We start from the raw sequence: 13665 nt of genomic DNA, 5'->3' as shown, positions 1-13665 counted from the left end.
TACAGTCATATGTACGCTAAATACCGTTATGTATGCATCAATCTTTTCATATTTTGAAATTCTACTATTTTGATATAACTTGTTCATTTTATTGAATTATTATTAATTTGTACTGAATTTGTTCCGAAAGAGGAATGTCGATTTCGATTGTCGTGTGTTTAATCAAAGATGGACCGAAGGCTTTTTCTTCACTGAGTACGATGAAAAAGCAGTATGTTTGTTGTGTAAGGATACTCTATCACTTTTTAAAGAATATACTGTAGTTTGTCTTGGCAGACAATTATGCGAAGAGTAGAAGATATTGGTATTAAGAAAATGACAAAACACACTGAAAACGTATCAGTGAAGAAATTTATCTGCTGTAAGTGCCAGTTATCAGGTTGCACATTTGATCGCTTTTGAAAGTAAACCGTTCGGTGATGGTGAATTTATTATTAAACGTTTTTAAAAGCTATGGAAGAAATTTGTCCGGAGGAATGAGCAATGATACCAGACATTAGTTTGTTTCGATAAACAATAATGTGAAGAGTAAAAGATACTGGAAAGAATTTGTTCCTACAACTTTTGGAAAGGATAAAACAAATATTTTAGTGTATTACTGGGTGACAATACTCATGTAAAAGACACAGACCAACTCCTTATTTTGTACAAATTGAAGATTTAGCTGATCTAAAGAGTATGTACGGAACAACTACAGGTGAAAATCGCCTTAAAAAATTTTACCAATCTATTGAAACGTTAGGATTAAATATTAAAAACTTGGTAGGAGTCATGACTGATTGTAAAAAAAAAAAAAAAAAAAAGATTGGTAAAAACATTGGGCTTATGGGTAGCATAACCAAGAAAATGATAGATATCGGAGCTGAATTTCAGATTGGAATTCACTTTATTGTGCATCAAGTTCTGTGTGGGAATGTATTGGATCTCCAACATGTTATGAATGTGGTTATTTCAACTTATAAATTTTATAAGATCACATGGCCTTAATTACCAAATGTTTCAACAGTTAGAAAGTGAAGCTAAATACAAAGATGCAATTTTACACAGTGCAGTGAGATGGCTTAGTAGTGACAAAGTGCCATATTATTTCTTTAAACTGCATCATGAAATTGATATTTTTATGATAGAAAAAGGGGAACCAATAAAACAACTATTAAATATGGAGTGGCTGTTTGATCTTGCAATTCTTAGACATTTCTAGTCCTTTAAATGCTCTTAATTTAAACTATAAGGGAAAGGATATTGGTCTCCGATTTGTATGGTGATATCAAATCATTTCAGAATACGTTATTATTTAAATCCCAAATTGAGCAAGGCAATTTAGTTCACTTTAAATGTTGTACCGAGTTAACAGAAAAACATATTTCCAAAGAATCATTGCCTTTCGTAATTACAATTAGTTTTTATGAGTTTGAAAGTCGATTTGCGGATATGAGATCGCATGGCATAAGCATGTTTCAGAATCCATTTACTTCTACAGCTGAAAACTACAATCCCACCTTGCAATTTGAACTCATTGATCTTCAAGCCAAAACATGGTTCGAAAATAAGAATATGGCCTTGAAAATAAACTACTTGAATTCTACAAGGCTCTCCCATCTGAAGATTTTCCTCTAATAAGACAAAATGCCATGAAAATATTTCTACTAAACAATTTGCTCACAAAATATGTTTGTGAGCAAATTGTTTCACGCATGAAATCAAATAAATATTTAAAAAGAAAGAGAATAGCAGATGAGTATCATCAATCCTTATTGAGAATTGGCGCCACAAATTTTGAACAATTATCCATAAACATTTAGCCTCAATCATCTCATTAAATGCTAAGTTTTATTCAGTAAATGTTGTGTATCCTATGTAACAATTTTTTTTTATTATGTTCCATTTTAGGGGTATCATTATATTTATTTATTTACTTTAATATTAAAAAGTAGTGATTCTTTTCAGGCTGTAAATTTTTTCAAGTGAACATTTAAAAGCAAAATTCAGGTATTAAAAAAAAAAAAAAAAAAAAAAAAAAGAAATAAAAGTAGAGTATTTTTTAAAAAAAGGCAAAAGGCAAAAGGCTTTGTATTTAAAAATCAAAGGTAAGTCATATTTTTTATTTTTTAATTTTTAATAAAATCAAACAAATAAATCACTGACAGATTTTTGCACAGAAAAGTGTTGGGAATTTCCATTTTTAATATATAGGCTGAAAATAAAAAACGGTAACATGTAAACAAAAACTTTCTTTTATATGTAACAGGATATGGAAAATGTAACACACTATATTTTTTCTCAAATCACTCAGTGCGGCCCGAGAAACAATTCTATCTTTCAACATAGCACTTCTACTAGAAAAAGTTGACACCACTGGTATATAGAAATAAGCCAATATTACAATATTAGCATTACCATTAACAAGGGCACATGATGCAAGAAAGCAAGCTTATATAGCATCAGCCAAAAAAAAAAAAAAAAAAAAACACACCCTTCTCATTTCACCCATCCACTCACTCCAAATGTTTGTCTAGATCTGCCTTGATCTGTTTAAGATATCAACTTCTACCACGACGATGGAAGTTTGTTCCAGCAATCAATCACCCGCTCAGTAAAGGCAAACTTCCGCACATCTATCCTGCAACTGTCTTTCCTCAATTTGAAGTTATGCCCTCCCAGGCAATTATTAAAAGAAGCCTATGGCAGATATAAGCTAGTCTGTAATCAGGTCACAAAGGAGGTTAGGCAGGTGAAGGCAGATTACGAGAAATCCTTGGCAAAAGATGCTAAGAAAAGCAGCAAGGATTTCTTTACTTATATAAACTCTAAAAGGAAGGGAATGAATTTGATTGGTCCATTTGACGTCAATGGTTCGACTGTTGATGATCCTGCTCAGATAGCAAACAAACTGAATGAGTATTTTGCATCTACATTCACACATGAGGAATTATTAAGGTTTGAAAATGGCAGAAGGTTAACAAATTGTAGCAGAATACTTAATAATTTTGTAATAACTGAGGGCAAAGTGGAGGAGAAATTGAAGTTAAACATAAGAAAAGCACCTGGGTTGGATGGGATCTATCCAGTTATATTAAAGGAGGCGACAAATCAACTAAGCAAACCCTTAGCCATAATTATGAGAGCATACTTGGACTCAGAGGAGGTTCCCACGGACTGGAGATGTGCAAATGTATCCCCAATTCACAAAGGGGGATCGAAGGGTGACACGAGTAATTACAGACCAGTTAGTTTAACTTATGTTCCGGGTAAAATAATGGAGTCACTGGTTAAAGATGCATTGCAGGATCATCTAGACAGGACTGCAGCAATAATTCAGACATAGCATGGGTTTGTCAAGGGAAAGTCTTGTCTGACAAATTTAATAGGATATTATAATGTGGTTACAAAGGAACGGGATGCAAAAAATAATTTTGATATCATATATTTGGATTTCTGTAAAGCTTTTGACACTGTTGCGCATGGAAGACTATTGTACAAATTGGAGCAGAATGGTATTAAGGGTAAGTTGCTACAATGGATAAAATGATGGTTAAGTGGGAGAAGACAGAGGGTGGTAATCAATGGGTGCTGCTCTTCGTGGACTAATGTTATTAGTGGAGTCCCACAGGGTTCGGTGATGGGTCCATCGTTGTTTTGTAAATTCATCAATGATATTGATGAAGGTATATCAAGCTTAATGTCGAAGTTTGCAGATGATACAAAGGTTGGCAGGGTTGTTAATGACAGCAATGGCAGTGTGCTACTGCAACAGGACCTAGATAATTTGGGCAGATGGGCTAAGAAGTGGCAACTGAAGTTTAACCTTGACAAATGCAAAGTACTGCATATGGGTAGAAGTAACCCCAGAGAAACGTACCAAATGTGTGGTACTACACTTGAGGTGGTAGAAAATGAAAAAGACCTGAGAGTAATTGTGCAGTCAGATATGAAGTTTTCTGAGCAATTAGACAGGCTGCCAGGGCAGGTCATGAGGTTTTGTCAATGATATATAGGAATTTTGCTAGCAGGGAAAAGGAGGTGATTGTCCCTCTGTATAAGGCAATGGTCAGGCCATGCCTTGAGTACTGTGTACAGGTCTGGAGGCCTCATTTTAGGAAGGATGTCGATTTGCTTGAGCGTGTACAGAGAAGGGCAACAAGATTGGTGAGGGGAATGAAGGGATCCTCTTACCAAGAGAGGCTTAAGTTCTGCAAATTGCAGTGGCTGGACACCTGCATGGTGATCTGTTTGAGATGTATAGGCCTTGAATGGGTTGAGCACACTGAATTCTGATGGGATCCTTCCACTCGTTCAGATTACGAACCTAAGGGGGCATAAATTCAAATTAAGAAAAGACAGAAGTAGAATAGATGTATGGAAATTTGCCTTTAGCCAGGGGGTGGTTAATTGCTGGTAAAACTTCCATCCGTCATGGAAGTTGATAGGTTGAATAAATTTAAGGCATTTGGAGGGAATGGTGTGAATTTTTTTTTTTTTTTGGCTGATGCTGCATAAGCTCATACACTTGCTTTCTTGCATCACATACCATTACTACTACTACTATTCTGAGCAAGAGGAAGGATCCCATTAGCATTGAGCATGCTCAAACCGTTCAAGGCTTTATACACCTCAATCAGATCAACTCACATGCCTAGTCTCCAGAAACTAATTTGCAAAACTTAAGCCTTTCCTGGAAAGAGAAACCTTTTGTTCCATTCAATAATCTTGTTTCCCTTCTCTGTACTCATTCCAACAGCTCCACATCCTTCTTAAAATGAGGCTTCCAGAACTGTATACAATACTCAAGGTGTGGCCTGACCATTGCCTTATACAAGAGGATAATCAACTTCTTATCCCTGCTAGAAAAATTCCTATATAACATTGACAAGACACCATGAGCTACTCTTGCAGACCATCTGCACTGCTCAGAAAACTTCATATCTGCCTGCACAATTACCCACAGGCCCTTTCACTCTCTACCACTCTCAGTGCAGTACCACACAGTTGATACGTTACTCTGGGTTACTGCTTCCCATATGCAGTATATTACATTTGTCAGTGTTAAACTTCAGTTGCCACCCGTCAGTCCATCTGCTCAACTTTTCTAGATCCTGTTGTAGCAGGGTACTATCATTAGTATCATTAACAACCTTGCTGAACTTTGTATCGTCTGCAAACTTAAACATTAAGCCAGATATACTCTCTGTCTTCTCCCGTCCAACCATCCCTTTATCAACAGCAGCAATTTGCCTCCAGTGCCACACTGCTCTAATCTGTGTAGCAGTCTTACACGTGCAACAGTAGCAAAAGCTTTTCTAAGATCCAAATATATGATATCAAAATTTTTCTTTGCATCCAATTCCTTTGTAACTACATCATAATATCCAATCAAATTAGTCAGTAAAGACTTCCACTTAACAAACCCATGCTGTGTCTGAGCTATAACTGAAGTTGTCTAGATGATCCTGCAATGCTTCTTTAACCAATGCCTCCATTAATTTCCTGGAACAGAAGTTTCAGATCTGTAATTACCTGTGTCTCCTTTTGATCCTCCTTTGTGGATCGGGGTCACATTTACACATCTCCAGTCCATGGGTACTTCCCCTGTGTCCAAGGAAGATCTCGTAATTCGGCTAATGATTTGCTTACTTCCTTTGCTGCCTCCTTTAATATAACTGGATAGATTCCATCCACCCCAGGTGCCTCTCTTATGTTTATCTTCAACAATTTCTCCTCCACTTTAGTCTCAGTTATCACAAGATTATCTAGCTTACTGCCAGAGTACGCCTCTGGTATTCCCCTCCCTGAATAAATACTCATGTGTGAATATAGATGCAAAATATTCATTTTGTTTGTTAGTTACCTGAGCAGGTTCATCAACACTTGGACCATCGATATCAAGTGGACCAATCTGATTCATCCTCTTCCTTCTAGATTTTACATAAGTAAAGATCGCTTTGCCTCCTTTGCCAAAGATTTTTCGTAATCTAGCTAACCTCCTTTGTGACTTGGTTACAGACCAGCTTATATCTATCATAGACTTCTGTGTCACTGTTAATTTATATGTATCCCATGCATTTTTCTTCTCTGCCACATGTGTAATTAGTTCACCTGACATCTATTTAGCCTAAATCTGGAACAATATTTCTTAATTGGTATGAAAAGCCTAGTAGCTTCCAAGATTAATTCTTTGAATGCTTCTCATTTGAATTGGCTGTTGGTAACATCATTGGTTGGTTCCACAGTATAGAATTTAAATACTGTCTCGGACCACAGTAGTCACCTTTACGAAAGCAAAAACCCTTCCCTTTACCCATGATGGTAGTTACCTCTGAGTAAATCCCACTTTTGCATACTGTGATCACTGCCACCTAGTGGTTCCTTTATCTGCAGATTCTTAATGCATGAAGAATCACTACTGGTAATCAGATCAAGAGTATTACTCCGTCTTGTTGCCTCCCGAACATGCTGCTGGAGAAAACAATCATCCAATAAATCCAGAAAAGCCCCGCTAGTGTGTTAGTGACCAACACATAAATTCCAGTCAATCTCTGGGAAATTAAAATCCTCCATTATAAGACAATCTAATTTACTGGCCCACTCTTATTTCTCTGTCCAATTGCTCATCAGATTCATTAGGCCTATAACACACACACATGCACACTTCCTTTCCAGTGCTTATATCATACCAAACAGACTCAACAATGCATTGTCCTGCAACATTAATTGGATGCACTTCCTTAGATTTTATTCTTGCTGTACACATTATACTCCTCAAATTCCAATTCTGCACTGCTTATGCCTGTGTGACACCACGTCTCTGATATCTCAACAATATCTGCCTTAACTATACTCCTAGCATTGGAGTACATGCAAGCATACATGCCACCTGTTTCTACTCTTAGTTACCCTAACACAGCCCATGTATTTACTTGTTTCACTATGACTCCCAGCAGTCCTGGAAATCCCCATTGCCTTGCTTTCCAGACTGCCGCTCATTTGAATATAAAACATGATTGCTAGATATCGCACAATTCTGGTGTCGTTATCAAGTGTCAACCCCCAGAATTGTGTAAGAAGAAGAGAGTATAGTGTCTTGTTTCTAACTTAAAGTCATGGGGGATGGGATATAGAAAGCTGGCATGTAATGTTGTAATGTACGATTGAACAGGTTTGTGCAATATATGGAAAAATATCATTGTATTATAATATTGGCTTATTTCTATATATATATATATATATATATATATATATATATATATACTTGCTTCCCTTATCTCTATATCTTTTATTTATTTACTCATTATATTATATATACATATATATGGAGGAGAGAGAAAAATAAAAATAAATTTCCTCTCAAAGAAAGGCTAAATTTCTAAGACTATTTCAATAAAGTAATGTGTGGCTTTATTTATTTTAAAACGCTATTTAGAGAACAAGCGAGAGTAAAATAGAATCAAAATTCTGCAATCCAATGTAACTTAATATGTAATTTACTGGCATATAATAATAATAATAATAAATCATTCAGTTCTGCATAAAAATATGCACTGCTAATCAATGTCTTATCAGAATGGTCTCTAAAAAAACTTTTGACCCTTGGAGCATACTTTAGTTTGAAAAGGGGCTGGAGATGCCAAGGAAACAATCATCATGATAATCATATTAAATTTCACATATTTTGGACCACTGAGAGCCTCAACAAAACTTGTTGTGGGTGCCACTGTAACTTACATTAGATTCTGTTTGTTTGTTGTTTGTTTTTTTGTTTTTAGGAGCATTAGCAACCAAGGCCATATTGCTCCAGGGATACGCAATGGTCATTATCTGACCTTTCTGCATCCTCCGTATTTGGTGGTCACAGGCTTGAACCCCGGTCTACATTAGATTCTGTACCCAAGTTAGAAAGAAGCATTACCGCCATGTAGTGTGTGTGTGTGTGTGTGTGTGAAACAAAAGGAAATTTAATGAAGGTATATCATAGAATTCTTGCCAATCATAAAAAAATAAATAAATACTAAAATAATAATAAAAATCTCTTAATATAATGTAACTGTCAATTCTTTTTACAGATCATTTATTAAAACACAACTTACCTCTTTTATCACGTTCTCGACCTCTATTCCTGTCTCTATCTCTATCCCGATATCTTCGATCCCTTGATGGACTATAATCTCTTCTATCTCTTTCCCTAGATCTTTCCCGCGATCGAGATCTGTCCCTATAATCATCTCTTTCTCGGTACCTGTAGTAATTACGTCCACGTTCTCTTTCTCTCCTGTCAGCTTCTCTTTCATCTTCTCTCCTCTTCTGTTGCTCTAGACGGGGGATTCTGAACACTTCCTGCACAAGAATCATTGCTTTAGTTAGAAAGGCTGTACACAATAAAAGCTGGCTATAAGCCAGTAGTGAAAGTGGGGATGAGAAAGATTTTGGCAACATGCCTAGGATAAATATGGCCTGGTAGTAACAAACAACTAAGTAGCTTTACTTATTCAAACTTTTAGGATGCACACATATTATCTAGTTTCCATTACAGAGAAAAATCTGAGGTAAGGAAACTACAAAAAAAATTTATGTATAATGTGATGTTCACTTACAAATACTTATTATGATGAAATAAAATGAAATAATTATTATCATTTACATCGCAAAAAAACAAATTACACAAACAAAAAAAAAAAAAAAAATTCAAACAAACACAAGATACTTAAAATAATCATATAAAATATACAATTCAAAAAGAACAAAGAACGCTAATGTAATACTCAACATAAGTATTAAAATACAACTTTTTCCTAAAACAATTTTTGAGTTAATATACCATTTGGTCCCACATACGTTAATTCTTTACCCACTATAAAAAAAAACCACTGTGTTCACTAAGGAGTAGTTCAATGTTTTAATAGCATTGTGAGCCATTCTTGTAATTTTCTCCCCTAAGTGTATCAACAAACCATTACATCTGTTAAACAGGGTAATGACCTGCCAGATATCAATATATACTCTATACAATTTTGCACAACTTCCACTGGGTTGAAATGGTAGCTAATAATACACGCACAAAACGGTTTACCATAATGTAAAGATCACAAGAGTATGCTTTAAAAATTCTTCCTATACCCCATAATTATTTTTAATATAAATGTAAATTAATTAATATGTATTTTTGTTTTCGGGGTTTTCAAGAGCAGCTGGGAGTCATCATAGAACAAGTAAATACATGGGCTGTGTTAGGGTAAATAAGAGTAAGAAAAGTTCATGTATACTTGCATGTACACTAATGCTAGATGTATAGATATAAGCAGTGCAGAATTGGAATTTGGGGAGTACAATGTGTACAGAAAGGACAGACAGGGTACGAAGAGAGGAGGGATTATGCTGTTATTTAAGAAACACAAAATCTAAAGATGTGCATCCAATTGATGATGGTGAACAATTCAATGTTGAGTCTGTTTGGTGTGACATAAGCACTGGGAAAGGAAAAATGAGAGTGGCTGTGTGTTACAGGCCTAATGAATCTGTTAAGTATGATGGGCAATTGTGCAGAGAAATAGATTGAGCAAGTAAATCAGAATGCGTGATAATGGAGGATTTTAACTTTCCAGATATTGACTGGAACTTGAGGTTTGGTCACTCGCACGCTAGGAAGACTTTTGTGGGTTTATTGGAGGATTGTTTTCTACAGTAACATGCTCCAGGGACAACCAGAGGGAGTAATATCCTTGATCTGATTATCAGCAGCAATCATTCATGCATTAACAATTTGTAATACTCAATATAAGTATTAAATGAGTTAATACTTATTTAAATTTAATTTAAATAAGTATTAAATATAAGTATTTAATACTTTGTTGAGTTTAATACAATGTTTAAATTCTATACGGTGGGACCAAACAATGATGTTACCAACAGCAAATTCAAAATGGGAGGCATTCAAAGAATTTATCTTGGAAGCTACATACCAACTAGGCTTTACATACCAACTAAGAAATATTGTTCAAGGTTTAGGCCTAAATAGATGTCAGATGAACTAATGAGACATATGGCAGAGAATAAAAATGCATGGGATACATATAAATTAATGGGTGACATGGAAGCCTATGATAGATATAAGCTGGTCTGTAACCAAAGCATGAAGGAGATTAGGCAGGCACAGGCAGATTATGAGAAATCTTTGGCAAAGGAAGCAAAGAAAAACAGCAAAGAGTTCTTTACCTATGTAAAACTCTAGAAGGAAAGGGATGAAGAATCAGATTGGTCCATTGGATATTGACGGTTCAACTGTTGATGATCCTGCTCAGGTGGCTAATAAACTAAATGGGTATTTTGCATCTACATTCAGGGAGGGAAATGCCAGAGGTGATTCAGTTATTACAAAATCACCTGGCAGTGAGCTAGATGATTCTGTAATAACTGAGAGGAAAGTGGAGGAGAAATTGTTGAAGATAAACATAAAAAAGGCACCCGGGGCGGATGGGATCTGTCCAGTTATATTAAAGGAGGCAGCAAAGGAAGTAAGCAAACCCTTAACCATAATTATGAGAGCTTCTTTGGACTCAGAGGAGGTATCCATGGATTGGAGATGTGCAAACGTGACCCAAATTCAAAGGAGGATCAAAGGGCAACAAGTAATTATAGACCTGTTAGTTTAACTTCTGTTCCAGGAAAATTAATGGATGCACTGGTTAAAGAAGCACTGCAGGATCATCTAGACGAGACTTCAGTTATAGCTCGGACACAGCATGGTTTTCTTGCCTGACCAATTTGATTGGATACTATGATGTGGTCACAAAGGAACTGGATGCAGGGAATAACTTTGATATCATTTATTTGGATCTTAGAAAGGCTTTTGATACTGTTGCACATGGAAAACTGCTGAACAAATTGGAACAGTGAGAATTGGAGGCAAATTGCTGCTATGGATAAAGGGATGGTTGAGTGGGAGAAGACAGAGTGGTAACCAATAGACACTGCTCATTGTGGACTAATGTTATTAGTGGAGTACCCCAGGGTTCAGTGTTGGGTCCATTATTGTTTTCTGTATTTATAAATGATATTGATGATGGTATATCAAGCTTAATGTCCAAGTTTGCAGACGATACGAAGGTTGGCAGGGTTGTCAAGGACACTACTGACAGTATGCTGCTGCAACAGGATCTGGAAAGGTTGAGCAGATGGGCTGAGAGGTGGCAAATGAAGTTTAACATTGACAAATGTAAAGTACTACATATGGGAAGCAGTAACCCCAGAGTAAAGTATCAACTCGATGGTACTACACTGACAGTGGTAGAGAACGAAAAGGACCTGGGTGTAATTCTGTAGGCAGATATGAAGTTTTCTGAGCAGTGCAGACGGTCTGCAAGAGTAGCTCATGGTGTCTTTTCCATGATATATAAGAATTTTTCTAGCAGGGATAAGGAGGTGATCCCTTGTATAAGGCAATGGTCAGGCCTACTCTATAATTGATCTTTATTTAGTACCTCTATATAAAAATAAAATTATTATACATAGGTATACATTAAAAGGTCGGAAACCACTGTGTTAGGTATTTCTTTTGGCCTAGGGGTGCCATGAAAAAAGTACTGGGACAGTAAGAGCGCCGTGAACCGAGGAAGGTTGGGAACCTCTGATCTAAACCTTGGTTTTCTAATAAATGTCCTGCAGTTATTCAAGACAAGAATGTTGCATATCATAAACTGGCTCATTTCCAAATCTCCAGGTTCATATTCTGCCTCCACCAAAGCTAGCATAAATTGTAAAGCCGTTATTAATCAGTCCAAGCTAGATTTTCAACAGACTAAGAGTAAAAAACTTGTTTCTTGTCCAAATGGTAGTTGAGAATTCTGGTATCTTGCCAAAGCCATTGGCAGCAACTTTTGCATATCTTTGTTCCCACCTGTCAAAACGAGATGATTCAACTGCCAGCTGACCTGCTAGCATCCTACTTTTTTTCCAACACCTGTATTGAAGATCTTGGTAAACCACCTATCACCATTCTCAGTATACTGCATTTAATGCCTGTTGTCTACAGTCAAACGATGTCAGAAGGATTCTGATTAACCTTGATGATATGAAAGCTCCAGGTCCTGATGGTATTCCTCCACTTGTTCTCAAAACATGTGCTCCTCAACTTACTCCTCAACTTGTGTTGCCTTTTTTCACTTTATTTCAAAGGTGTTTTTTCTTCTGCTTAGAAATTTGCTCATATCCAGCCAGTTCCTAAAAAAGGGTGACAAATCCCTCCTATTCAATTATTGTCCTATTGTACTGACTTCAAGTCTTTCTAAAGTAAAGCAACTGACTGCCAACTCTTAAACTATCTGGAAACTCTCCATCTGATCAATGATCGCCAGTATGATTCCGGTCAGTGTCGATCCCAGGTGATATTCTGGCTTATGTTACTCAAATGCTGACAAATTCAATGGAAAAGTTTGGTGAAACTTAAGCAGTTGCTCTTGACACTTCAAAGGCTTTTGAATATGTTTGGCATAAAGGTCTTCTAAATAAGCTTCCATCTTATGGCTTGCCAACTGTTTTTTGTAATTGGGTATCCAATTTTCTCTCTGATCAGCTACTGTGAGAGATGGTGGATAGTGCTTGTTTTCTAACTTCTACACTAATGCCATGTTCCCCATGGTTAAGTTCTTTCTCTCACTCTTTTCCTCTTGTTTCTTAAGGACCTTCTTCTATTGATCGGAAATCCTGTCCACAGTTTTTCTGATGATAGCATATTGCATTCTATCTTTCAGTTTAAGAATATTTGCCCTACACAAACAGCCTCAACTTCTTGAATATCTTCTACTAATTCCTTAAACGCTAATCTGCAGGTAATTCTCTAGTGGGACAGAGTTAACTTAGTTTATTTCAATCCTTTTAAATTCAGTCCTGTCTTCTATCTTGCAAAAAGGATTCTTCTGCTCCTGAGTTTATCTTTGATGACACTCCAACTTCTTGGCAAGATCACATATCTCTAATGGGATTACCTTGAGTTATAATCTCTCGTAGCATAACCACATTACAAACATTGCTTCCTATGCATCTAAAAAACTGGGTTTACTCTTTTGCTCTCAGTGTTACTTTTCTTCCAAACTATTCACTGTGTACAAATTGCAAATTTGCACTACCATGGGATGTTGTTCTCACATCTGGGACAGTGCCCCCAAAACCTCTCTCAGGCTTGTAGATTCCATTCCAAAGAGGGTAGTTAGGTTAAGTAATGTCTCATCTCTAATGGAGTCTCTCCACACTCTATCCCATAGACATACTGTTTCTGATGCATCTATAGTTATCTCCATGGGCACTATTCTTCTGAACCGACTTCAATAATTCCTGCTCTCTTTCAATGCAGTCTGAACATGTGCCTCAACCAGTCACCATCCCTTTACTGTCCAACTTCAAACCTCAGCAAACCAACTTTCTTCTTTCTCATTTATTCAACCAAGTACTTTCATACGTATTTCCTGAAAATTAAAATCTACAAAAGTAGAAGTCTAATGTCAATATATATCTTCTTTCATATTCTCAAATTTCAGCCTAAGCATGGTACTAAGTACTATAAATTCTAATATCTCTCATGTTTTGGGTTTCATAAAAAAAAAAAAAAAAAATACTAACATGTTCAAGGTGTAATGCACTATACATTAACTTGCTTATACAGAAACATAACAAATGTTAGTT

General features: G+C 36.2%; 1 protein-coding gene across 1 annotated transcript in view; it reads right to left on the bottom strand.

The window, feature by feature from the left end:
• Set2 (SET domain containing 2) overlaps nucleotides 1-13665 on the bottom strand; it is a 434699-nt gene that overhangs the window by 137290 nt on the left and 283744 nt on the right. The window contains exon 12 of the mRNA XM_090387799.1: nucleotides 8082-8328. Within this exon, the coding sequence (XP_090243925.1) occupies nucleotides 8082-8328 (247 nt within the window). The remainder of the gene's footprint in view (nucleotides 1-8081; nucleotides 8329-13665) is intronic.

Source organism: Mastigoproctus giganteus, chromosome 13 (assembly GCF_048544385.1).
Source record: "Mastigoproctus giganteus isolate SK-2022 chromosome 13, ASM4854438v1, whole genome shotgun sequence".
In the NCBI taxonomy this organism is placed as follows: Eukaryota; Metazoa; Arthropoda; class Arachnida; order Uropygi; family Thelyphonidae; genus Mastigoproctus; species Mastigoproctus giganteus.
The sequence above is the reverse complement of the archived record's forward strand: the minus strand, read 5'-3'. Positions and strand labels throughout refer to the sequence as shown.